This window comes from Urocampus carinirostris, chromosome 8 (assembly GCF_059441175.1).
Source record: "Urocampus carinirostris isolate Australia breed hairy pipefish chromosome 8, RoL_Ucar_1.0, whole genome shotgun sequence".
Lineage (NCBI taxonomy): Eukaryota > Metazoa > Chordata > Actinopteri > Syngnathiformes > Syngnathidae > Urocampus > Urocampus carinirostris.
Genome location: NC_142356.1, coordinates 40,551,362 through 40,577,447, shown reverse-complemented (window position 1 = coordinate 40,577,447; position 26,086 = coordinate 40,551,362). Strand labels below are relative to the sequence as shown.

At 38.4% G+C, this 26,086-nt stretch overlaps 1 protein-coding gene and 1 pseudogene across 9 annotated transcripts in view; one reads left to right on the top strand and one right to left on the bottom strand.

Annotated features, from left to right (window-relative positions):
- The window catches only part of adgrl3.1 (adhesion G protein-coupled receptor L3.1), a 385,181-nt gene that overhangs the window by 12,102 nt on the left and 346,993 nt on the right, over nt 1-26,086 (bottom strand). For 2 of the 9 annotated variants that reach the window (XM_088342694.1, XM_088342696.1), the window contains exons 20-23: nt 20,382-20,550; nt 11,600-11,776; nt 9,919-10,012; nt 5,643-5,771 (exon numbers count right to left, since the gene is read on the bottom strand). In XM_088342694.1, coding sequence (XP_088198820.1) covers nt 5,643-5,771; nt 9,919-10,012; nt 11,600-11,776; nt 20,382-20,550 — 569 coding nt within the window. The remainder of the gene's footprint in view (nt 1-5,642; nt 5,772-9,918; nt 10,013-11,599; nt 11,777-20,381; nt 20,551-26,086) is intronic. The other 7 variants (XM_088342697.1, XM_088342701.1, XM_088342698.1 and 4 more) reach the window with 5 other exon arrangements.
- On the top strand, nt 187-3,254 carry LOC148361889 (uncharacterized; annotated as a pseudogene).

Genomic DNA, 26,086 nt, shown 5'->3' with positions numbered 1-26,086 from the left:
CAGGTTGTTTTTTGGAGGGAGTGATGGTGACTCTCAAAATTTAAGAATGATCCATGTAAAGCAAGATTCTTTCACACTGGACTAAGCCCAACAATTTGTTAACAATAATTCATGCAGAATGGACAATGAACTATAGAATTAAAATAAAAGCTTTATCTGAGAGCAAGCAACTGTTCTGACACCTCGATGAATCACACAGAAGGGATGAGGGATAACCGTAAGGTATTAGCGGAATTTTGGACAGTGAAAACAGCATGGAGGAAGGAAATGGAGGAATCAATAATTAATGCGCTGTCTGAGCTCCGAGATGCAAGACAGATGTCGTGTCATGACGAGGAAAATAACAGCATTGGGTGAAGATCACTGCTCAGAGCGACAAAATGAGATAACACATAAAGAAATAAGGGCAAACTAATTTTAAACAATATTTTGTAGGGTAAAAAAATAGATGATTAATGTGATCATGTGCTTTTTTTAATCATTAAAAACGTAAAACTTTTTTTTAATCTGGATGATTAGGAAAAGAGTCCTGAAACTTAACAGTTAGAGATGTCAAAATATTTTTTTGTAAATCAATAAAAAATTCTAATCATTATAACTAATTTCTTAAGGTTGTTACGATCAAACACAACATTTTTTGGTGGTTAAAACAGGATAACTTTATTTTTTGTGGGTTCTTTTAAATAAACAATTTAGTCATTTCAAATATTGTTAATAAAGTGTGTTGTGGGAATAGGAATCAATTTTTTGATGTCTATAACAAAATTTGCCTGGTTTAGTGTTGACTGTTTTGTGTAATTTGATATGATTAAAATTGTAAACTAGTAATCTGATCTGTAAGCATATTACTTATTTTCAAGGGGTTTCAAAAAAGGTGCACCATTTATATTTAATTATTTTAAGAAAACGCAACTTATATGGCTTTATGTGCAAAACATCTATGCTTTTTCTAATGTGACAGCATTTTCTGTGTGATCTTTAACAATTGTGGAAGTTTTGCAAAAAACAAAATGTTTAAGGACAATTCCATAATTCTGTTCTTTGTTCAAAAACAAAATAAAAAAAAAACATTTTTCTTAAGACAATTATAATTTTGGGGTAATATAAACATGATTGCCCCATTTTGAGGGTTCTTTATTAAAAACCCCAAGACTTGCTTTAAAACCACATTCATTTTTTGTTATGTTTTTTGGCCTAATGAACTAGTGTGAGGGCAAGGTTGTATTAGTTATATTTGCAGAAATCTATTATAAACTTTATATGGTGAGAATATTTGATGTGTGTTTTTCATTAATAACTCCACTTTGGAAGTTATTTGTGCAAAACAACCACCTTTTTAAAGACAATGTCATTGTAAGGCTGCTCTTAAAGATACAGTCTTTGTGCAGAAAACAAAACAAACAAATAACAATAACTTTATCCATTTTTTAAGACAAGTACAATTTTGGGGTAAGTTTAAAAAAAAACATTTTGGGAGTTCTTTGGGGGAATCATGTGCAAAAATCTATATATAACTGAAGGTGACAACATTTTCAAGAGGTTTTTAACACAATAACCCCATTTTGGGGTTATTTGTGCAAACATAAATAAATAAAAACAATACATTTTTCTAAGGTGAAAACGTATTTTCCCTGTTGGAAATGTGAACAGGAAAAAACTACAATTTTAAGTAAATTGAAACATAATCACCCTACTATGTATTGATTCTTATTTTTGGCAAAAAAATAAAAAGCGCGTACAAATAATATTTATCAATATTTCTGGTACATTATTAAACTTATTTGGGGCATCATGTGCATAAACAAAACAAAAGTTATTCTTAGGCAACAAGTTATTCTTAGGCAACATTTTGGGTATAGTTTTAAAGACCCCCAAAAAAGAGAGTTTAATCTTTTACGTTATATTAATGAAAACAAAAAATACAAAAACATATATATGTACAAACAAACACACACACACATTATATATATATATATATATATATATATATATATATATATATATATATATATATATATATATATATATATATATAATCATTATTTTAAACACAGACACCTTATTTTAATGCTGCTTTGCAACGTATATACAGTGAAGAAAAAAGGTATTTCAACACCCTGCTATTTTGCTATTTCTCCCAACCAGAAATCATGGATGGGTCTGAAATTTTCATCGTAGGTGCATGTCCATTGTGAGAGAGATAAACCAAAAAGACAACTCGAGAAATCACAATGCATGATTTTTTTAACAATTTACTTGTGTGATAAGTATTTGAACACCTGTGTATCATCTAGAATTCTGACCCTGAAAGACCTGTTAGTCCGCCCACTAGAAGTCCACCTGCACTCCATGTATTATCCTGAATCAGATGCACCTGTTGGAGGTCCTTAGCTAATAAAGACACCTGTCCACCTCATACATTCAGTAAGACTTGAACTTGTAACATGGCGAGGACCAAATAGCTGTTCAGAAGACACCAGAGACAAAATTGTACACCTCTACAAGGCTGAAAAGGGCTACAGAGCAATTGGCAATCCGCTTGGTGAAAAAATGCCCACTGTTGGAGCAAGCATTAGAAAATGGAAATAGCTAAACATGACGGTCAATCTCAATCATCGTGGAGCCCCATGCAAGATATCACCTCGTGGGGTCTCAATGATTTTAAGAAAGGTGAAGAATCAGCCCGGAACTTCACAACAGGTGTTGGTCAATGACCTGAAAAGAGCTGGGACCACCATTTCCAAAGTTACTATCGGTAATACACTAAGACGTCATGGTTTGAAATCATACATGGCACGAAAGGTTCTCCTGCTTAGACCAGTACATGTCAAGGCCCGTCTTCAGTTTGCATATGACCATTTGGATGATACAGCAGAGTCATGGGAGAAACTTTTGTGGTCAGATGAGACCAAAATAGAAATTTTTGGTCATAATTGCACCAAGCGTGTTTGGAGGAAGAATAATTAAGCGTAAAATCCGAAGAACACCATCTTTTCTATGAAACATGGGGTCCTTTAGGGGTGTTTTTCTGCACATGGGACAGAACGAGTGCAATGCATTAAAAAGAGGATGACTGGGGGGCGTGCATTGTGAGATTTTGGGGAACAACCTCCTTTCCTCAGTCAGAGCATTGAGGATGGGTCGTGGCTGGGACTTCGAACACGACAACGACCCGAAGCAAACAGCAAGATAAATGAAGGAGTGGCTCCGTAAGAAGCATATCAAGGGTCTAGCATAGTCCAGCCAATCTCCGGACATTAACCCATTTGAAACTCTTTGGATAGAGCTCAAACTCCGTGTTTCCCAGCGACAGCCCAGAAACCTGACTGACCTAGAGAAGAACTGTGTAAAGGAGTGAGCCAAGATCCCTCCTGCAGTGTGTGCAGACCTGGTAAAAGACTACAGGAAATGTTTGACATCTGTAATAGCAAAATAAGGCTATCTATCTATCTATCTACCTTGGTCATATTCCTTCAAGACAAACACATACAGTAACAAAGAAAATCAAAAGGGGAGAAAATAGCAAAAAACACACAAAAACATTTTTGGACCATGGCCAACCCAAATGCCCAAACACCCAAACAAGTTGGGCACCTTGGAACTTAAGTTGGTCATGCTTTCGTCCCTTCAGATGAAACGGGACACAAGAAAGTGGCCATGTCACTCGGGTCAGGGTGACACAACACACTCTTTTGTTCAACAGCAGGGCCCGACAGCTTTCACTGGTTTACCCCTGCTGCATCATACAGGTGCCCTGCCCATCCCTTAGAACGCGTCCAAACATCCCACAATCTTTTTGCAACAAAAAAAAGGCTAATGTACCAAATATTAATATTAATTTTTTCAGATGTTCAAATACTTATTTGCAGCTGTATCACACAAATAAATCGTTCAAAGATCATGCATTGTGATTTCTAGATTTTTCTTTTTAGTTTATCTCTCTCACAGTGGACGTGCACCTACAATGAAAATATCAGACCCCTCCATGATATCTAATTGGAAGAAATAGCAAAAAATTGGAAGAAATAGCAAAAAAGCAGGGTGTTCAAATAATATACATATATATATATATATATATATATATATATATATATATATATATATATATATATATATATATATATATATATATATATATATATATATATACAATTATTATTATTTAAGATTCATAGTGTAGTTGTGTCTTATTAAGTTAAAAAGTGAATTGATCCACAATTGAGAGTAACCCAAATTGTTTTATTTTCTTTCACCCAGTGTTTTATGAATGCAAATGTTTTCAGAGCCATTCAATATTTCACACCACAAACATAGAGGACCGACCCTGGCATATATGGAAATAAATGAATACATACAAAAATAACTAAAAATGTATGCCATAGCCTAGAAATAAATGAACACATACATTAACTTATGCAATTACTAAATAGTTGACTTAAATGTAATGTATTCATTTATTCAAGCATTTCAAAATGTATTATCATTATTTGCATGTACGGTATTTATTTTGTCAATTATTTTGATGTGATTTTCGTCATGGATTTTGTGTGCATTTTGTTATGTATTTTTCATGTATTAGCTTTGTATTTTGTCATGTATTTTGTTGTGTATTTTCTCACAACTAAATGTTATTCAAATTAGGGGGCGGGTCAAACTGGTTAAGCTTTTCACCCATAGACGATTCCTTTATCTCTGATCAACTACTAGGGGAAAAGCCCAGGAAACTCTGCAAATAACATTTTGTTGTGACAAAATACACAAAAAAAGTACGCAACAAAATAAATTCTGAAATAAAGAAGTGACAAAATACCCGAATAAACAAATACATTGCATTTCTCTCATATGTTTAAGTATTACGTGATTTATTTCTATGCTTATTTATTTGTAAGGCATATATTTTTAGGTACAGTGGAACCTCGGTTCTCGACCATAATCCGTTCCAGAACCCTGTTCGAAGACCGATTTGTTCGATCCCCGAAATTGTTTTTCCCATTAAAAATAATGTAAATTGTTTTAATCCCTTCCAACAACCTGGATGTTTACCTTGAATGTTTAACGTAAATATAAAGCTAACCCAGGCTAATCGTACGTTCGCAATCTTCCGTACGAAAGATTCCCCTAACATGCACGTGTAAAAATAAAAAAATCAGGTCGTTTACAAGTTATTTAGTGCCCCGGTCTCCACAACAAGTGGTGAGCGGTTCATTGGAAAGGGGGCTCCGTTCCAACACCCTCAATGTTGGGCTCCGTTCCAACTCCCTGAATGTTTAACGTAAACCTTAAGCTCACCCAGGCTAATCGTACATTCACATTTCTTATGAATAGGATTTCTTACCTTTGTGGTGGTCAGCAAAAGGCGCTCGCACACCTCCTTCATATTTGGCTATTATTTCTTTCTTAAATGCAATAGTTGTACGCACTTTTTGGTCGGACACCGATCTGTTCGAATTGAGAGGCGTTCGAAAACCGAGGTTCCACTGTATTTATTCATTTATACATTTATTTCTACATGTGGCAGGATTTGCCCTCTATACACAAAAGCCAACATCACAACAATCGAACCAATCATGCCAAAATAATTCAAAGCTATGAAACTACAGCACTGCATGCAACACACTGCGAAGAAGAAGATCAATGCACACCTTGCGTGTTGTACATGCCTGCGCCAGGGTTGTTATAGACTGCAGAGTCCCCCAGGAGAGTGTTATAAGGATTGTTAGTACCGTGGGGACGAAGGAGAGCATTAGTTATAAGATGATTAGCCATGGTTCCTGGTACAGCCGGACAGAGAAAGGAAGGAGGGAGGGAAAAGCAACAGTCCAGTTAAAAAAGAAGGGGGATGTGACGCAGTGGGATAAAGTAGAGCAAAATGAAGTGTGCTGAGGGAAAAGAGGGAGAGAAGATGACAAGTGAATCAAACCAGCCAAAACAATTAGAGGTGAAAGCCAGGGCAAAGCCAGTCAAGTTGTTCTCGCAGCCACAGGTTATTGCAGGGGGAGGACACAGCTATATTGATAGCTGAACATGTGGCTACCGATTAAGATCATTACACAAATTCTGTTTGGATCAGTGCTTCTCAATTAAATCAGGATAAGATATAGCACCCCGGCCAAGCTTGATATTTTTTCATATAATATTTTTTGGAACAAAACAAAGATTGCTCGATATGGTTGGTAACACGTCACCTCAGAGAGAATCAAGCTTCTTATCGGCGTGATAGAATTGCAATTTCTTTAAGTGACAGCTTAGTTAATTTGGCTTTGTGCTGTCTGCTGGCAACATTTTCGACATCCCTCCAAGGTCGCAGTAAAGTGCTACTGAATGCTTTTGTCCGTCTCTGTACCCTGTCTCTGCATCTGTGTTAAATATCTCATAATGGGGTCACTTGAGGGCCTGCTACACTTCATGTCCAAACTTCATAATCAATGCTTATACCTTGTGCTTAATGCACTGTGTGGAGGCTAAATGTAAACAAAACACTCTACCAATGAGAACGCCACTACCCCTAATATTTATTCTGGAGAAGCTAACCAAAAAAATATTATCCCCGAAGTCAAAAACGCCCATGCCCAGTCTTCACTTGGAAAATGCCGGTCTACTAGTTCATCCAAAGTGCCAAGAACAAAAACGCAAGTGCTGTGGAATTCTCTGCCCTCTGGGATCCGATCTGCAACCTCTGCGGAAGTGTTTAAATATAAGCTAAAAACACACTTATATCCAATTTCTTATGAATGACCTCAGAAAGCTGTTAACCGGACATTTTGTTATTACCTATATTTCATGTTGATAATGTAAGTGTATTTCCGTACAGCCCTTTGAGACGTATTGTTGTTAAAGGCTATACAAATAAACATGACTTGACTTCACTACATATACACACAACTTTATAGGCGGCATTAGCTCAGGAGTTAGCGCTCGTCTTGGGATCAAGAGATCGCAGGTTCGATTCCCTGCTCCTCTGTGTTATAGTTCGAAGTGTCCATGGGCAAGACACCGAATTCCCAATGACCCCAATAAGCAGGTAGGCGCATTTCATGGCTCCATGACCGCTATTAACGAGTCTGTGTGCGATTGGGTAAGTGTGAAGCACATTGTAAAGCGCTTTGGGAGGTCTTCATTAACTTGAAAAAGCGCTATATAAATGCAGACCATTTACCTTTTACAACTAAAGTATATTCTAAATCTAAAAACATTAAGAAACGTTAAGAATATCTGTGTTATGTTTTTCCCTATACAGAAAAGCATCACAAAATAATATATGTAAATAATTCCCTTCCCAGGGCAGCACGATGGCGCAGTGGTTAGCGCATGTGCGGCACAGTTCATGTCTTAGGAACCTCCTGCGTGGGTTCAAATCCAGCTCCAGACTTCCTGTGCGGAGTTTGTATGTTCTCCCCGTGCTTGCGTGGGTTTTCTCCAGGCACTCCGGTTTCCTCCCACATTCCAAAAACATGCATTTCAGGTGAATTGGCCGGTCCAAATTGTCCATAGGTGTGAATGAGCGAGTGAGTTGTCTGTCCCCGTGTGCCCTGCGATTGGCTGGCAACCAGTTCAGGGTGTCCCCTGCCCACTGCCCGATGATTGCTGGGATGGGCTCCAGCACCCCCGCGACCCTACTGAGGATAAGCGGTGTAGCAAATGAGATGAGATGAATTCCCTTTCCCATATTTTTCCCTTTTCATATATTTTTAACAAAGCTCCAGGGAACCTTTGAAAACAGTGCTAAAGAGGCACATGTGGCTCTAGAGCCACAGGTTTCCAACCTGTGCAGTAAACCAACGAATCGACGGGTATGACATCAGAATGGGAGCAAGGGCTGCTAACACTTCCTTCTCTAAGTGTGCGATAATTCAGACGCTGACACTCGGTGTCTGCTTTATCGTCAATATGTCATGCTAACAGCTTATTAGTGGCTCAGAGGAAAAGCAAGCCACGCCTCTACTCGGAGACCAACAAATGAAAGCGAATGTATATTTCACGTTAGTGATGACACCTACTTCCTTGCCTTTGACCCTCACCACAATAGAGAGTGACGAATGCAGTCAACTATAGCAGATGGATCTGTTACACACACTCATTGGGCACTTCATTGGCTCAATCGGGCGGCCATAAAACTATTTATTCTTGTATAACATGCATTTTTTTTCCCCCATACATTTTCTGGGTGCACGTTCTATGCAAGGTTTTGCCTTCCATGTATAACATATTTGTGCAATGATTGATCATTCGAAAAATGTCACTGACCACAAAAGCAAAACATTAGATGCAACGGGAAATGAACAGAGGTCGCGGCGGTCATTAAGAAACTTTTGAACGGTAGTGTATTTTGTAATATTAGAAAATTTCACAGTCTATTTTTAGTCATGTTTGTATAATTTAGTACCCTTTGTCATGTATTGAGATATCATTTTACAGCTTCTCTTGTTTTTCCAATTGATTTTTATTTTGTTGTCAAAAGTGGCCTTGACACTATGTGAGTAACTAATTGAACAGGTTTGGACAAAGAATCATGTGAGGAGGAATTTCCACTTCAGCTCTTTCTTCATGTATCGTTTTGACTCCTGGACTGCCCTTCCACTTGAAAAGTGATTGTCGGTCATACTAGTCTTTGCATTTGTGAATTTTCACAGCCACTGTTCTGTGGCTCATATTTGCGCCGAACATTCTGTATTTAAAACCTCATCTGATCTGCTCATGTCTCAGTTTTTTCTTTTCGACTGACATACCCTGTTACAACCTGGATAGAAAAAAAATGCAGGGGAAGAAAAACGCTCTCCTATTCACGTACATGATATTTGAAATCAGAGTATTATATAAAATTATTTAAGAAATGATTATCTTGTAGAATATTCGACTTGTGAATTGACTATTTTATAAGCAATGGGAATACTAGTCCCATGTATCAACTCTATTGAAGGTATCAGTACTCAAAACCACCTTTAGATACTCGTCGCGGCCATCCTCTTGTTTAACAACATATTAAACATGACAAATGTGAAAATTTGGGGGAGAACATAAGACAAAATATATTGTAAAGTTATTAATTTCTCCGATTTTGGCAAAAAAATCCTGTCATCAAAAACATTCGTGCAATATGAAATAACAGTAATTGTGAAATAATATACATCTAATTGAATATAATAGAAAATACAATTAAAAAAAAAAAAAACAAATCCCTTAAAAAGACAACAATTAATTAGAGGGGAAATATTTACTATATCATTTTTTAAGTGAAATTATAAAAAAAAATTTACCTGCAAGGAAAAAGGTTCTTGTTTTATTAGAAACATTAGTTGAAACGTATTCAAATAAGAAAATGATCAAAATGTTTCAGAATAAATAGGCAAAACATGATTATTTTTCTCTTGCACTTGGCAAACAAATCTCACACAGGAAGTGCGGTATTTCTAATTTCATGTTTATTATACAGTATTGTTTGTTTTAAGATACGCTATTTGTTTTTTAGGTAACATTTAAAATAATCCAAATCTTCTTGGTTGTTGTTTTTTTTTGCAGACAATAGATTGTTTCGTAGGTATTTTTTTTCTGATCATAAAATGAGCAACATAACTTCACATCAACAAGTTAAGTGAATTTTGATGATTTTAAGGATATGTATTTTGTACTTTTGTCAAAAAACAAGATACAATATTTTAAAACTTGAAAACATATACCTTCTGTCAATGGGGTCGGAAAAGATGACAAAATGAACATGAAAAGAACATTTCATTCAAATAACATGATCTCTTTTCTTTGCTCTCACGTTTTGCACCCCACCTTTGAAATGAGCATTATGGGATGCATAGACTCCCCGCGTTGGACTAAATGACAGCTTATGATAGGCGAGCTTCAGCCACAATAATAAAAAGGAAAACGTCAACGGTGATGGGATGCAAATGTGCCCTATCTTGCTCTTACCTCTGTTAAGCGTGGCCGAGCTGTTGATGTCTCCCGTGATGAAGGAAGACTCCTGTTTCCTCACCGTGTCGTTCCACATCCGCCTGATTCGGCTCTACGCGGGAGGAAAACACGGAAAAGTGGGGGTTTGGAGAAGGAGAAATGGGGATAAGGGGTTGAAGAAGAGACAAAATAATAAAAAATGTGCAAAAAAAAATTAAATAAAGGAAAATGCGTGTGATGTTCAGAAAAATGGGCATCACAAAAGCAAAAAGCAATTGTTTTTATCTAAATCTATCAAAATTAATATATAAATCCCAATTTGTTTGTGATTGTATGTCACCCATAGGCTCCGAAACAGCTTCACCAATTTTTGTAAAAATGTACAGAGTTGTTCTTTAGCTCTCAGTGAGTGTCTTTAGCGAGGTTTCGCGTCAAGGCACCCTCAATAAATACCAACATCGATAAACATGCTTTTGTGTGGTCTGCTTTCTTGGGGTCTCTTATGCCCTCTGGCGGCCTACTTAAGTAAAGCAGCTCCCGGCACCAACCACTTCAAGTAGCTAAATGCAATCTTCTATCGGAGCTCTGACACTAGGCCATTTTGCTTGTAAAAGGGAACAAAAACAACAACAACCCGTCTGCTTCCATTTACAGACGCTCCCCTACTTACCAAGACCATTCGACTTACGAAAAATGATAGAAACAAATATCTTTTTCGGGGTTGTCGAAAATTATCCGGTTATGCTGTAAGTTAGATTTTGTATTGTGTGCACATTTTTCTGAGTAGAGTACGGTACTGTAGTGCTTATTTTCGCCACGTGGCGCTGTGAGAGGTCACCCAGCATTCACCCAGAAGAAAACAATTTGGCTTCTATTTCCCATGTTATTTATTTAGTACAAAACAATACAGGTTACTTATACAAGCCATGTTACTTGAACAAACCTTAAACATACAAAATATAGCACTGAAGCAACTTACGAACAAATTTAACTTAAGAAAGATCGTTCCTGTAACATGTCAGTAACACCACAGTAAAACAGAACACTAAAAATAACGGGTTTTGTGTAGTTGGAGCACCCTCTAGTGGTTGATTAGTGAGTAGCATTCCATTTGTAACAGCTGTCTTTTTGGCCGCTTCAATTTCCTTATTACGTAGTACTTGCCCCTTTAAAAAGACATCGTGTTCTATTTAGTGCCTCCTTGTCGTAAAAAAACTACATTAATTCAAACTAATACTTAACAAAAATACAATAAATATCATATAAACATTCATTACCCGTAGGTCAAGAAATACATAACATGAGGCTCAGCTTGATGTAACTGCCATGCTTGTCAGCCATCTTGGTGGTTTAAGAGCAGGGTTTGAATTTCTTATCTGAGGATTTATCTCCCTCCTTCTTGCAAGTTCATAATCTATTGATGTCTTCTCTCCTTATTTTGACTGACTAGTAAAGTTTTAACCTAGCACTAAATAGTATATAATCCGTTTAGTTAATGATACTTGGGGCCTTAAGCAGGGCTAACACCCCACTTCGTCCTATGTTGGATGCATCGCTGTAAAATTGTAGTGGGTTATTGTCCGAATATGACGATATGAAAACACTTTGCTGGAGTCTTAAAACCAACTCTGAATGTTGTCAAATGTGATCAGGGCTCAAAAGTAAAACCAAATAGCCTGTCGATCAGCAGCCGTCTCACCTGAGATTCTGCCGTGCTGTAGCGTCCAGGTGTGCAGGCAGGTAAGCTCACCTGTGAGCCCGTGGAGTAGCGGCCTGGTGTCCGGGAGGTGGTGGTCTTGGAGGAAGAGATGGACGTCTCCACGCTCTTGCCGCTGCAGCAGTGAGTACGCAGGCACTTGCCATACTCTTTGCGCACCTGAAAAAGATCATATTTATTATTTTCCTCAAAAAATTATCCCGTTTGTTCAGTGCCATTGACAGGAAAGGACATCAGCGATATGTTTAAAATGGGACAAAGAGTAAATAGAACTCGGCATCGGCAGGAGTGACAGAGCTATATGGTAGCTAAAGGCAACGGCTAATAGATTACAAGTAACAGACTTACCGAGTATAAAACTATTACAATATCCCTGCTCTTGAGATGGTATTTCGTTACTGAGTGTAGTCACAAATCGCTGTGCTGGCTGGATCCTAAAATTGTCTAATGTGTTCCTGGGCCGCTACGCACTGCGGTGCAAGACATAATTAAAAAAAAAAAAGAAAAGCATCTGCTGGGAAAAAAATGAGCATCTAATGGCTGTGCTTGTAAGTTGGGAAGGTCATAAATTGGATATTACCTGTAATCGCCAACTCATTGATTATCATATAAATCAGTTGAATACTTACAGATAATTATATGCCTGTTAAAACAGAAAATGTCAAAATCATTCACTTTAAACTTCTAAATTTTCTTCTAAACTTCTTAAGTTTGTTAACATTTACGTGGAATCCAAAACTAATTGTTATGCTGACGTTGGAAAAAAACTCGTAAGTCACAATTTAGTATATTTTATTAAAACAAATCTTAAACCTGCTCAGACATGTCTGTGTTAATTTTACACATTTTACAAAGTTCTTTTTATTTTTGTTATTTTAGATGGTTTCTTCCAAACTGTAGCAATTACTTTTTTACTTTGGAAAAAAAATAATATAAATTTGTGCATACTTACAGACAGGTTATGTACCTAACCAGTAATTAAATCAAAAGAAATATGTTTATTTCAATGGAAATTTGTCATTCTCTGTCAATGCATGGCTTAGAAATATCTAATACAATTGTTTTCAAGTGACAAAATGATTGACAGGTTAAGGAGAAAAAATATAAACATTAAATTCCTGATGGTAACCTGCAGTGGTCATAACATTTTTAATTAAAATTAAACTTACCTAATAAACTGTCCACCAGATGAATTTAATATCCCGTAAATCATTCAAATTTTATCAGAAGTCCATCCATCCATCCATCCATCCATTTTCTGAACTGCTTATCCTCAGTAAGGTAATGGGGGTGCTGGAGCCCATCCCTGCTATCTTCGGGCAGTGGGCAGGGGACACCCTAAACTGGTTGCCAGCTAGTCGCAGGGCACACAGAAACAGACAACTTGCTCGCTCATTCACACCAAGGGACAATTTGGACCGGGCAATCAACCTGACATGCATGTTTTTGGAATGTGGGAGAAAACTGGAGTGCCTGGAGGAAACCCACGCAAGCACGGGGAGAACATGCAAACTCCACACAGGAGGTTCGATCTCATGACCTCAGAACTGTGCCGCACACGCGCTAACCACTGACCCGCCATGCTGCTCACTTCATCAGATGTGTTACTTTTAATTTTGTGACAAAACTACAACAATATCTAAGGATTTTAAATAATATTAAAGTGGCAGTATTTTCCACCCTTAATTAATATTCATCCATCCATCCATTATCTGCACCGCTTATCCTCAGTAGGGTCGCGGGGGTGCTGGAGCCCATCCCAGCTATCATCGGGCAGTGGGCAGGGACACCCTAAACTGGTAGCCAGCCAGTCGCAGGGCATACAGAGACAACTCGCTTGCTCATTCACACCTAGGGACAATTTCAACCGGCCAATTAACCTGACACGCATGTTTTTGGAATGTGGGAGGAAACCGGAGTGCGCGGAGGAAACCCACGCAAGCTCAGGGAGAACATGCAAACTCCACACAGGAAGGTTCGATCTCATGAACTGTGCCGCGGACGCGCTAACCACTGCGCTGCCGTGCTCCCCAATATTTATTTAATATAACAATGATAACACAGAGGCTTAAACAATAACACAAATCCTTTTAATTACTCAGATTTAGATTCCATCTCGTTATAACAAAAAAAAAAAACGTTGTGAAAAATAATTTACACCCCAAAGGCTAATTAATGAAAAAGTTAGCATCTGTCAGTCGCGCCACGTAAGCTATTCAGACGGCTGACGCGCTTTTTTTGAAAGCTTAATCACTCCAGCAAACAAAATTACTCATCCCCGTGCACTCACCATTAGTTACGTTTACGGCTTGCATGCGTTTATCTTCAATTATAATTGTTTACAGAAAATGCTATGTAAAATACAGGAGGAATACAAATGGACTGACACCTATTCTCAACTGTAAAAAGTGTATAACTTTAGAATCTACAAAAAATAAATATATACTGCCAACGTTTTCTTGAGAGTGTCTGACTAATTGCCTTCAAAGTAACATCATGTATTTACGCATTAGATATTTTATTTTACTCATTCAATGCCATACCATGTAAATATGCTTTCAGAAGCATTGTCCCTGAGTTTTGTTTTATTTTAAAAAACTAATAAAAAGTGTTTGGCGCAGCTCATCAGTAAGTATCAAGCCTCTGGGAATGATATTAACATTAAAAAACACCATTAGATGGCAGGAGTGGCTTTGATCACACATCAAGGAAGTCCCCACATCCTAGTGTTTCTTTCTGTATACAGCGGTTGAGAGTGTTTGGGCAGTCCATATGGCGAGGCGCCATAGTGAAGCATTGTGGTGTCAAAAGCGAAGATATGGATAAGTAGTTATCACTTCAACAGAGCTTTATTTCTTTCGAAAAGGCAGAGAGGGATGACATTTCGCGCACGTCAGCAGGAACATGATCGCCGTGGTGACCCAAATTGTGTGAACACGTCACCTGAAACATTGGGTGCTAAAAAGTTAATGCATTGTTCATGCATAAGGGCAGTGTCATTGCAATATTATTTTTTTCTTGCAAGAAAAGCTTGGATATTAGAGGTATCACAAATGCAACAAAAACACTGAAGTCAAAGTTTTGCTTGAAATGCAACTTTTCAGAAAAAAAAAAAACCGAATACTTAAATAAAATCTTAGCAGCTGGAAATGTACTTTTTCTTCTAATGAAAGGTAAGGGTTGACACTTTCTTCATATCTATATGGCTATCGAGGATATCGAGATCATACTAATATTTTATTCCTGCAGTCCAAATTATTAAAATTAGATGATTTAGTAAAATGTTTCACTGCACAGCTGCTATTTAAGGTCCGCAAGAACATAGTGCCAGACAACATCCGCAAATTATTCAGCCGGAAAGAGGGAAATCATAACTTAAGGGGCTGTAGTGAATTCATAATCTCATAGGTGAGAACCACTAGGAAAAGTATGTGTGTGTCTGTGTGTGGAGTCAAGCTTTGTAACGGATTGCAAGACGAGATCAAACGGTGTTCAAATATTCACTTGTTCAGGTTTAGATACAAAAGAACATTCCTGGCGGAATACAGATATGCGGAGGATGGGGTATGAGTGGTGCGGGAGATTGGGAATAGTTTGTCTATTTAACTTTGTGTTATTGTTGCTATTCTTATATCAAAACTGTTATTATTAATATAATTCTATTTGTTGTTATATCATTGGTACATTGGTGGGGAAGATGGAGGGGTGGTAATATAAACATTTGCTTCTTACTACCCCTTTCGAACATATTATGTAACGTTATTTTGTTGTTGAGTTATTGTTTTTGTTCTTTTTTTTTAATTTTGATGTTTGAATAAAGTTTTCATTCGTATGGCGGCAGAACTATTTTTACAATAGGCTTTCAAAAATGTTTAAAAAATGCAAAAAATGGTTGGAATGTCTGGCATTGAATAAATTAAAAGCTTTCTTTTGTAATACAATATTGAATAAGACACATTGAGCAGAACAGTGGTTGACAAATGTGCTTTACAGTCCTCTGACAGTAACCCTGAAGTGGACTCCAGCTTAGACGGGACAACAATAACGTTGGCTTAATTTGATACATTACCCTGAGAGCCATTTTTATGCTGAGCTTTCTCCAGCGAACCTCTCGATGCCGGCGTTAAAGGATTAACTTTTTGACTTTTCCCATTAACATAGACCCAAGTTCATTACGAGCACTATTCCTCCGGGAGTCTTACGACGCATTGGTACACTCAAAACATCTGCATTAAGATCCTAATCAAGTTTGAACAAATAGCAGAGTAATTGCTTTTTAACAAGATGGACGGATTGGCTGGGACGGATTGGCCGAGGCGTTTTGCCGCGTGTTTTGTTTGAACAGCTGCGCTAGCTAGCGCATCTTGGGAGAAACGCTAGACAACAAAACCTCAACGCTGTTTGGTGGACGTCTCTCCGGACACCCGATCTGAGGGCCCAATACACTTTTAGAGAGGATCTCAGACTCATGAACCAAAAACCCTCGATGGGGCTGAAGTAAATTGAGAATTTGAAAAGATTTGTAGCTCCTCTTCCATCCTTCCAGGCAACTTAAATACAATGTTAGAGGCTTTGTAAATACAGGTACGAGGATATCGCATCCTATTAATTGTAGCTACACAAGGTTTATACACCTTTTTTATTGCCAAATTTAAGTAATTTTTAAGGACTTTCAAAGCCATTTTTTCAATTTCTCTAGTACAAATCAAGAGTAAATAATATGTTATTATATTTTTGATGATAAAAATTAAATATTCATTTTCCTTATTATTATTGTTATTGATCCCACCAACACTATCTATTTAAAGGGACAGTGTTTTAATTTCAGGGCCTCCTCGTTGTACAAAATACTTGCATTCAGTAAGAAAAAAAAAACATTGATCTGAACACTATGCAAAAATACTTGCACTATCATACCAATGTTAATTGAAAAAAAAAATAGTCGAGAAATTTGTATTCCATTTACACAAAAGATTGCTGCCATGTTAGTCTGGTATCTTGCTCTCAAGGGGCCGGTCACACAGACATTTGTGGCTGAATCACGGCCAGAAATTTCTGTCTTTGGGGCGGACGCTATTGGACGCATTGAGATCGCCATTCAGACGAGATACAGCAGTGCTTAATACGAGGTCGGAAATTCGCGCGTGGGTGGCAGCGCGAAATAATTTTGCGCTGCTCAATTCTTCAGAGCGCGGGTACACAGCCTTTCACGAGCGTATCAAGGCTGAACCACGGCCAGAATTTTCTGGCCGTGAAGCAGATGCTGTTGGGCGCAATAGGACGTTTAGAGACCGCTATATACTGTAGACGAGATACAGCAGTGCTTTACTCGCGGTCGGAAATTCACACGTGGTTGGCCGCACTCAAAACTTTTGAGCTGCTCAAAAGTTTGAGCACGTGTTAAACCGCGTGCCGCACACGTGGTCAACACGAGGTAATGACGCGGAAATGACGTGCTATGGTCGCGGCCAGGGCGCGGTTACACATGGGTAGGACGGGAAATTTCAGCGGGTAATAGTGGGTGGAGCATGATAATAGCATGTTCTGCGCCTGTATCGTGGTGTTATTACGTGAAATTAGCGTGTTACGCGTGTGACAGTCTTTCGCCTTTCTCTGCGTATATACAGCGCGATTTGCCGAGCACAAGCACACGTCAGTTGTGCTGGAGACGTCAAGGGGGTGAACATGGATCCCCGTCAGCGTAGTGACCTCGTCTTAATCCATTTTTATTTCTTGACATTTCTTTTCAAGATAATAAAATAAAAATGATGCCATAGCTTGAAATCTTGATCTTCACGGGACTGTGTCTTGTGCGGTTATGATTTCTACAGCCCGGTGCCGAGATTTGCATCCCCTCGCTACTACAACCACTTTTACCTCGTTTTATCTCACTTTTAGGGAATGTAATGGCGAACATATAACCAAAACCACTTCGTCTTGCATTTATTGGGAATTTAATACAACTTAAACCATTCCGTCTTTGTTTTTGTTGTGAACGTAATCGAACGCAACACCGCCACCCCCCCACCCCCTCGCGTGAACGCGCATTCTGCTGCGCTTCCAACAAAAGCGATCATATTCTATATAAAACACTTATTAAAACAATAAAGTGAGCTAATTATAACAATTGGGAGATCCTAGTCTATATAACGCGTTTATTTAAACAATAAAGTGCGATCGTATTCTACAAAATGCGTTTGTTAACGCGGATGACAACAAAAGCGATCGTATTCTATATAAAAGGCGTATTAAAAAAATAAAGTGAGCTAATTATAACAATTGGGAGATCCTAGTCTATATAATAATAATAATAATAATAATTTCCTTGTATTGTCATTCTGTGTAACAATGTACACAGAACGAAATGTCGATTGCACCTGACCCGTTGTAGCGAGCCGATGCAGCCGCAGCCAACTGAGGGCGCCGCCGACCACTTTTTAAGTCTTAGGAATGACTCGGCCGGGGCGCGAACCACCGACCTCCCAGTCTCAAAGCGGGCGCCTTACCATCTAGGCTACTGAGCTGGTATATAACGCGTTTATTTAAACAATAAAGTGCGATCGTATTCTACAAAATGCGTTTGTTAACGCGGATGACAACAAAAGCGATCACAGCAGAATGTGCGTTCATGCGAGGGGGTGGGGGGTTGGTTTGTGTTGCGTAGGAGTCCGATTTGGGCACAACACCGGCTCGGGAGCTTTTATACCCGTGGTCCACACGAGAAAATGACGCAGAAATGACGCGAAGAGGAGGCGGAACAGTCGCCGGCGTCTTTTTTGCGGCCATACACCGATGAACAGCGGGGTTGCCAATTTTGCGCATTTTCCATCGCGGGCAACCACGGGCGAAAAAAAATCGCAAAATTTTGGCCGTGATTCAGCCGCAAATGTCTGTGTGACCGGCCCTAAGCTCTTGTGTTTCTGGCACTGTTTTTTGTTTGCATTAGATAATACAGTGCCATCTGGTGGTAAAATATTCTATACTGAGGCTTAAAGGTGGGTGCAAGCCAAGGAAGGTAAATTTTTCAGAAGTTTGAAGGAGCAGTACAGAATTGAAACCTTGCAACTCTATGCCGCCATCATCTGGCTCAAGTTATCATTGCACGTGAAAAAAATTAATTTCTTATATGCGCCGTTTTCTCCATTACCAATAAAAATAAAAATCAGGTGAGAATCATGTATTTTGCAATGCCAAAAATATATTTGTGATTGACATATAGAGTTCTGGGGCAGCACGGCAGCGCAGTGGTTAGCGTGTGTGCGGCACAGTTCTGAGGTCATGGGATCAAACCTTCCTGTGTGGGCACACCGGTTTCCTCCCGCATTCCAAAAACATGCATGTCAGGTTGATTGGCTGGTCCATATTGTCCCTAGGTGTGAATGTGTGAGTGAGTTGTCCGTCTGTGTGTCCTACGACTGGCTGGCAACAGGTTCAGGGTGTCCCCTGCACACTGCCCAAAGATAGCAAGTTGTGTAAAAATGATAGTAATATGTAATCTATATTTTCAGTTGCAGGTAGTTCTTCCCATTACAATTCACCCCTGGGGTACGCTACCTTAATTTTTTGCATGGCCCACAATTAATGTCCATAATTGATATGTAATCATTGTACTAATACACATTTAATTATGCTGTTTACATTTACCATGCATGTGTTCTTCTGGGTGTGACCCGCAAGGGGCAATGACGCTTCATATGACAACTCAAACTAAACAAACTATTGCCAGCTGCAGTTAATCACGAGGCAAGAAGAAATGTAATGGCAAAGTAAAGCCACTAGAGAGCAGTTTTGGTGACATTTATAAGCAGACTATTTGAAAAGCATTGCAGCAATTGCAAACATCTACAGGCACTTACCATACAATTCAAACATTTTTCAACCCTTGAAAACACAACCTTAAAATTCATGCATTTTCAAGGATTTCAAGCACCCGTACAAACCCAGTCCTGCCTTTGACAATGTGGACTATAATATCTTACTAGATCGGGTGAAAATTTGATTAATCTTTTAGGATCTGTCCTTTTATTGTTCAGATCCCACCTCTCAGATAGGACGCATTGTGTTAGATATGTTGAAATTATCTCTAAGCCCTTTAATGCTACATGTGACGTTCCACAGGGCTCAGTACTTGCTCACCTTCTTTTAAGCACTTATAAGCTTCCGTTAGTTGATATTATTCGCAAGTATTATATCAGTTTCCATTGCTATGCTGATAACACTCAACTGTATCTTCCAACGGAGGAATCTGCCCCACTTAATTGTGGAAATTTGGAGACCTGCCTCACTGAGATAAAAAGTTAGATATCACTTAACTTCTTGTGCCTCAACTCTGAAAAAGACAGAAATATTAATTATTGGTCCATCTAAATGCTGTGACTTGTTCTCAAACACTGCTCTGAACATTGACCACTGGATATCACCGAGGCAAGGTCAGTAGAAAATCTAGGTGTCCCATTTAACCCTAATCTGTCCTTCCAGTTAGACATTAAGAATATTACTAAAACTGTTTTTTTTTCATCTTAACAACATGATAAGTATAGCTTTTTTGTTGTTGTTGTCTACGGTTTACTGGCCTCAACCACGGAGAGTACTGTTTACTACGGTTCACTGCCGTCCGTCATGGAATCGGCACCTTCCGTCATGTGGTTATGGCAAAGTGGTTATGGTCACGTGGTTATGGTTACGTGGTTATGGCTACGTGGTTATGGTCATGTGTGTGCAAGGGGTCAATATACCGGTTGCATCTTTCCTGCCAGACACTTACCTTTTTCTGAAGAATGCAGTGGAAGATGAAGATGAACATGCCCTGCAGCGAGTTGAAAATTGTAAAAAGATAGGCCATTATGACCGTGCTTTCGTTGATATACATCAGACCAAAGGCCCAAGTGAGGCCCAGCAGACACAGCAGGGCGATGGCCCCGATCACCCAAGACCTGCAACACAGTGAAGATCTGTTAGAAAGAAATCTCTGGTGCTACAATCTTTGGAAAAAAAATATGATTTCCCCTAACGCATCAGTCATAGAGATCAGGAGTAACATCGGATAATGGAAATAGTTGACGCTACGCTAACCTTATCTCTCGCCCTGGTTCAGAAATGCTCTTTGGCATAGCAAGCGCTACCATAAAAGAGGAGAAAGGGGTTAGGGGAGGGTTCAACAAAATCCCCTATAAGGTTCTATCAAGAAATAAACGATGGAGGTGTTTCTTAACACTTAACGGAATGTAGCAAACACTGTCGATAGGAAAAAAGGAAAAGAGTTCATAACCCAGCTAAGAACTGCGTTATAGAGAAGATTTTGTTTTGCAAATAATGAATTCTTCTGAATTCATGTTCTAATGAGGATTCTTTTTTTTCCGTATTAATATCGAATTTTGGTTCAGAGACATTTTTTTGTGTGCTCATTATATTACGTCTGCACTAATATAATGAGCACAAAAAATGGAGTCTGGGATAAATCATTTTATATATATATATATATATATATATATATATATATATATATATATATATATATATATATATATATATATATATATATATATATATATATATATATGTGTATATATACCGTATTTTCCGCACTATAAGGCGCACCTAAAAGTCTTATTTTTTTTCAAAAGCTGACCATGCGCCTTATAACAAAGTGCGCCTTATATATGGCTCAATATTAAATTCGCAAGGTCTCGCAACTTACTCAACAGCCGCCGACTCGATTTTACCCCGAACGTGGAGTAGTCCGCGGTGTATGCTGGGAATTATATACCGGCGTTTCATTGGCTAACCAATGTGTCAATCATCATTTGAATCGATCACTATTGGCTGAAGTTATTCGGAGCCTCGGATTGGCTAGATGGCCAAAACAAACCCTGCAATCGGCCGAGTTTAGCAATGGCGTTGCAAGTCCGCGGTGTATGCTGGGATTTATATACCGGCGTTTCATTGGCTAACCAATGTGTTAATCATCCGTTAAATCGATCGCTATTGGCTGAAGTTATTCGGAGCCTCGGATTGGCTAGATGGCCAAAACAAACCCAGCAATCGGCCGAGTTTAGCAATGGCGTAGCAAGCTTGCTAAAGTACGTCATAAAGAAACATGTTTCATTAGTCTGTATTTGTAAATATTCTACTCTCCTGGATTTACTTCACTCACGGTTGTAAGAAGACCATGATTGCGTATCATTATTGAACGTGAGAACTTAGGTGAGTTATGCGGCTTTATATTTTCCCGGTATCTTGTTTTAGAACGATCTTGATGTTGCTGTGATGAGTTGAGTGAATTAAACTCAATTCCAAGTGTTTATTGTCATATGCACAGTAAAGTTGTGAGCGAAAAAGAAAATAGAAACATAGAAATGTTTGGCATTTCTTGAATCCCAAGACTTCAACCTTCCGAATGATATTTGAAATTACGCATTTAAGTGACATCGTACGGACACCGCATCCGCACGTGTCTACGACACGTATTCGCTTCTTTGCAAGCTTTGGGAATGTTAAGGGGGTAATCAGTTTGACTGAATCATCTGACTGTTTTGTCGACGTTCCCATTGTAGCGCCTTATAATCCAGTGCGCCTTATCTATGGAAGATATAGGACCAAAAACTATTTTTTGGGGGTGCGCCCTATAGTGCGGAAAATACGGTATATATATATATATATATATATATATATATATATATATATATATATATATATATATATATATATATATATATATATATATATATATATATGTATATATATATATATATATATACAGTAATATACGGATTAAACAACAAAAACGACCTGAAGAGAAAAGCTGAAAATACTAAGTTCCCTAAAAAGAGTCAGGATTCCCATCTTAATCACAGACCATTCGGGTTTGATTTGATTTATTAAACTCACTTTATATTGTTTACTACAGATTGTTATTTTTTACATTGTTTACGATTTGTTTTTGTTGCATTTAAAGTGTAGGATAAATCTGTTGCTGGTGAGATGCAATAAATATTACAATGTTGCATAACACAACTAACTGTCTGTTTGTCTTTATTCAACTGACTTGAATACTGCTCAGAAAACTTTAAATTCTTTGACATACATCAACTTTTTTTAAGTAACCGAAATAGTTACTTTCCCAGGTAACTCGTTACTTGTAATATAAAGTAAAATAAAATGTCAATCAGGAAGTTGGGGAGGACCGCGCCGGGCTGGGCTTCTCTCTCTCTCTCTCTCTCTCTCACTGATTTTTATTTTATTATTGATTATCCACTTATCATGTGTTTATTTTTCTACGTGGAGAATCTGAACAATTAACGCTACCCCGACAACTTCTGAAGGATGATTTTTGCCATCTCCGACAAGATGTTCTTTGTTGGAGACAGCTAAAACCACCCATGCGAGGTCTTCAAGGTCGCATGCATAGTGCACACTTCGGCGCCAGGCTTTTCGTTGTCGGATAAAACTGAAATCGCATTTCCTCCCCACAAATAAAATGTGAAAATTTCAGTTTTGGTCGTGTTCGGTCACTCAAATCAAGTTAATCTCTCGTGTTTGGGCTGGTTCGGGATTTATACCCTCGGGCCGGGCCAGGTCCGGCTGGATTTTTGTAGGCCTGGTCTTACCTCTACTATAGAGTAACTCAATTACTCAATTACTAACTCAGTTACTTTTTGGAATAAGTAGTGAGTAACTATAACTAATTACTTCCTAACAGAGCAATTTGAGATGCAAACAGAATCCTGGAATTAATTAACCTCGTATGAAGAGGTAGGAAAAGCAAAGGGGAGAAAAAGCGACCGAGGTGATTGATTTGATGTTGCCCTCCGTGGCACCCTTCAGCCAATAAAGCCGATCTGCGACCCTCTCCAATAAAGGAGGACACTCATCCCTCTTTTCCTTCCTCAGTCTCTCAGCTGCTTCCCCTCACCATTGTAATGTTATACGGGTCACAGAAACGGCTCACAAATGTCACGTGCATTCAACTCCTTCATATTCCGGGAAAAAGAGTCGGGTCTATTAAGAAAAAGGAAAGTGCTTCCACGCAGAAATCAAAACGTCAGCGGGGAATCTTCATTGGTGAATGGCCTCACCAAAAACGCTGTGTGATCTCTGGAAATTAAAGAAACAAAGAAAACAAAAAAAGAAGGAACCAGACGAAAAGGCCTCGATTATAATTAACGAGGAAATGAGATACGACTAATAAAGCCGGTTAGATTACAATCTGTTCAACCTTCAGCATATTCAGAGGGAAAAATGAGGGGTAGAAAGATCTACAAGGAAAAGTAATCTTGAAAGGCCTTTTTGATTTTAATCTTGCGTCAAGCCATTTTATTACTGCCCATTGAAAGTGGCTCCTCATTAAGTAAAACAGGGAAGTAGAAGACTTTACTGTCTGTAGTCAACGTGTCAATTTCTGAAGGTAGTCCAGTGAACAACAAACTCTATACCACATTAGTTTTACTTATGTTTTTAATTGTTGCCAGTTAATATCATTGCACTGCTTTCGTGCACTATTTTTACAATGCACAATTCTTTTTCATTATCAGTTCATTATAAGTATAACTTATGCCAGTCTTCTAAGCGCTACGTTGTAATGATTTATTTGACTATATATCCTGAAAGTCTTTTATTTTTTCTCTTCAAAGTCTTTATCACATAGTTCAGCTTGGAGTGCCGTGTCTAATCTTGTTGCATACTATGTTTAACAACAATAATAACGGCAATAAAGATATATATAATCTCTTCCTTTGTTCTATTCTATTCCATTCTATTCTATTCTATTCTATTGTACGTGTGAAACTCATGGCTCGCAGGGCACATGTGCCCCGCTACATAATTTAATGTGATCTGTGAGACAATGTTGAGAGAAGCCCAAGAGAAAAATCAGCTGCATGACAACCTCCTTCAAGGCAACATGAGAACTACCACCAAAAAAAGCACCTGGATGTCTTTGCCGAAGTTTTTATCCCTCTTCTTTAATTGATATGTAATCAAACAGCAAAGTTCACATAGTCAGATAAACATTTGTATAAAAATAAAAACAAAACCCAAAAAGACTTATAAAGCATTGAATCCAAAATTTGAAGCAGTGTTTGTATGCTTTTTTTTCACTTTTCAATCAGCACTAGTTTACCCCGAGTTACATAAACTGTAGTGGAAATTAAATCAACTGTTGATTTATATAAGAATAGTTGCTAAACACTACAAGAGATTAAATCTTAGTAAAAGAAGAAAAATATTGGGGAAAAAAACTCGACAACTGTTTTATATCAATTTTTACAGCCCTGAATCATAAAAGACCCGAGCCCTCCAGTTAAGGCACACTTTTTACGCCGTTAATTTAGTAGTCGGGCCCCCGTGAGAACATTTTTTGTATTAGCTAAAATTAGTTTTATTAGGTTGCTGTAATTCTAAGTGTTTCAAAACCAATTTGAATAAATGGGCTTATTTAAAGAAATAAATAAAAAAAAATCTAACATGCACTTGAAAATATCTGCATGTTTGTTTATTCATGACTGCATACCGTCACTGCTATTCTAAAAAGACTTATCTCATCTCATCTCATCTCATTAGCTGAACCGCTTATCCTCAGTAGGGTCGCGGGGGTTCTGGAGCCCATCCCAGCAATCATCGGGCAGTGGGCAGGGGACACCCTGAACTGGTTGCCAGCCAATCGCAGGGCACACAGGGACAGACAACTCGCTCGCTCATTCACACCTAGGGACAATTTGGACCGGCCAATCCACCTGAAATGCATGTCTTTGGAATGTGGGAGGAAACCGGAGTGCCCAGAGGAAACCCATGCAAGCACGGGGAGAACATACAAACTCCGCACAGTAAGTCCCGTAGCTGGATTTGAACCCACACAGGAGGTTCCCAAGACCTTAGAACTGTGCCGCACACGCGCTAACCACTGCGCCGCCGTGCTGCCAAGACTTATCTCCATTTTTTTATTTTATTTTTCTTACAAAACAGAAAATGCAAATTTAAAAAAAAAGATATATATATATATATATTTAAGAAATATAGACATACGTCTTTATGAAACAGCAGCGACATCACGTGAACAATTTGATAGGTCTACATTATAGTATTACCTCATACGTTGAAAAGGTATCGATTTGTTACTGTCTCGGTAGATATGAAACAGAAAATCAAAATTAACATCCATTTGCCAATTTTTTTAGCCCAATGTGGCCCGCGACTCAAATATTTTGCCCATCCCTGCCCTGAACGCATGACCATGCTCGCAAGTGGAACGTTTATAATCTGTGTAATCTACCACCTCCACCCATCTAAATAACATTTAATGTTTCCTTTACGTATATATATATATATATATATATATATATATATATATATATATATATATATCTCATCTCCCCATCTCATTAGCCGTACCGCTTATCCTCATTAGGGTCACGGGGGGGCTGGAGCCCATCCCAGCCATCTCTGGGCAGTGGGCAGGGGACACCCTGAACTGGT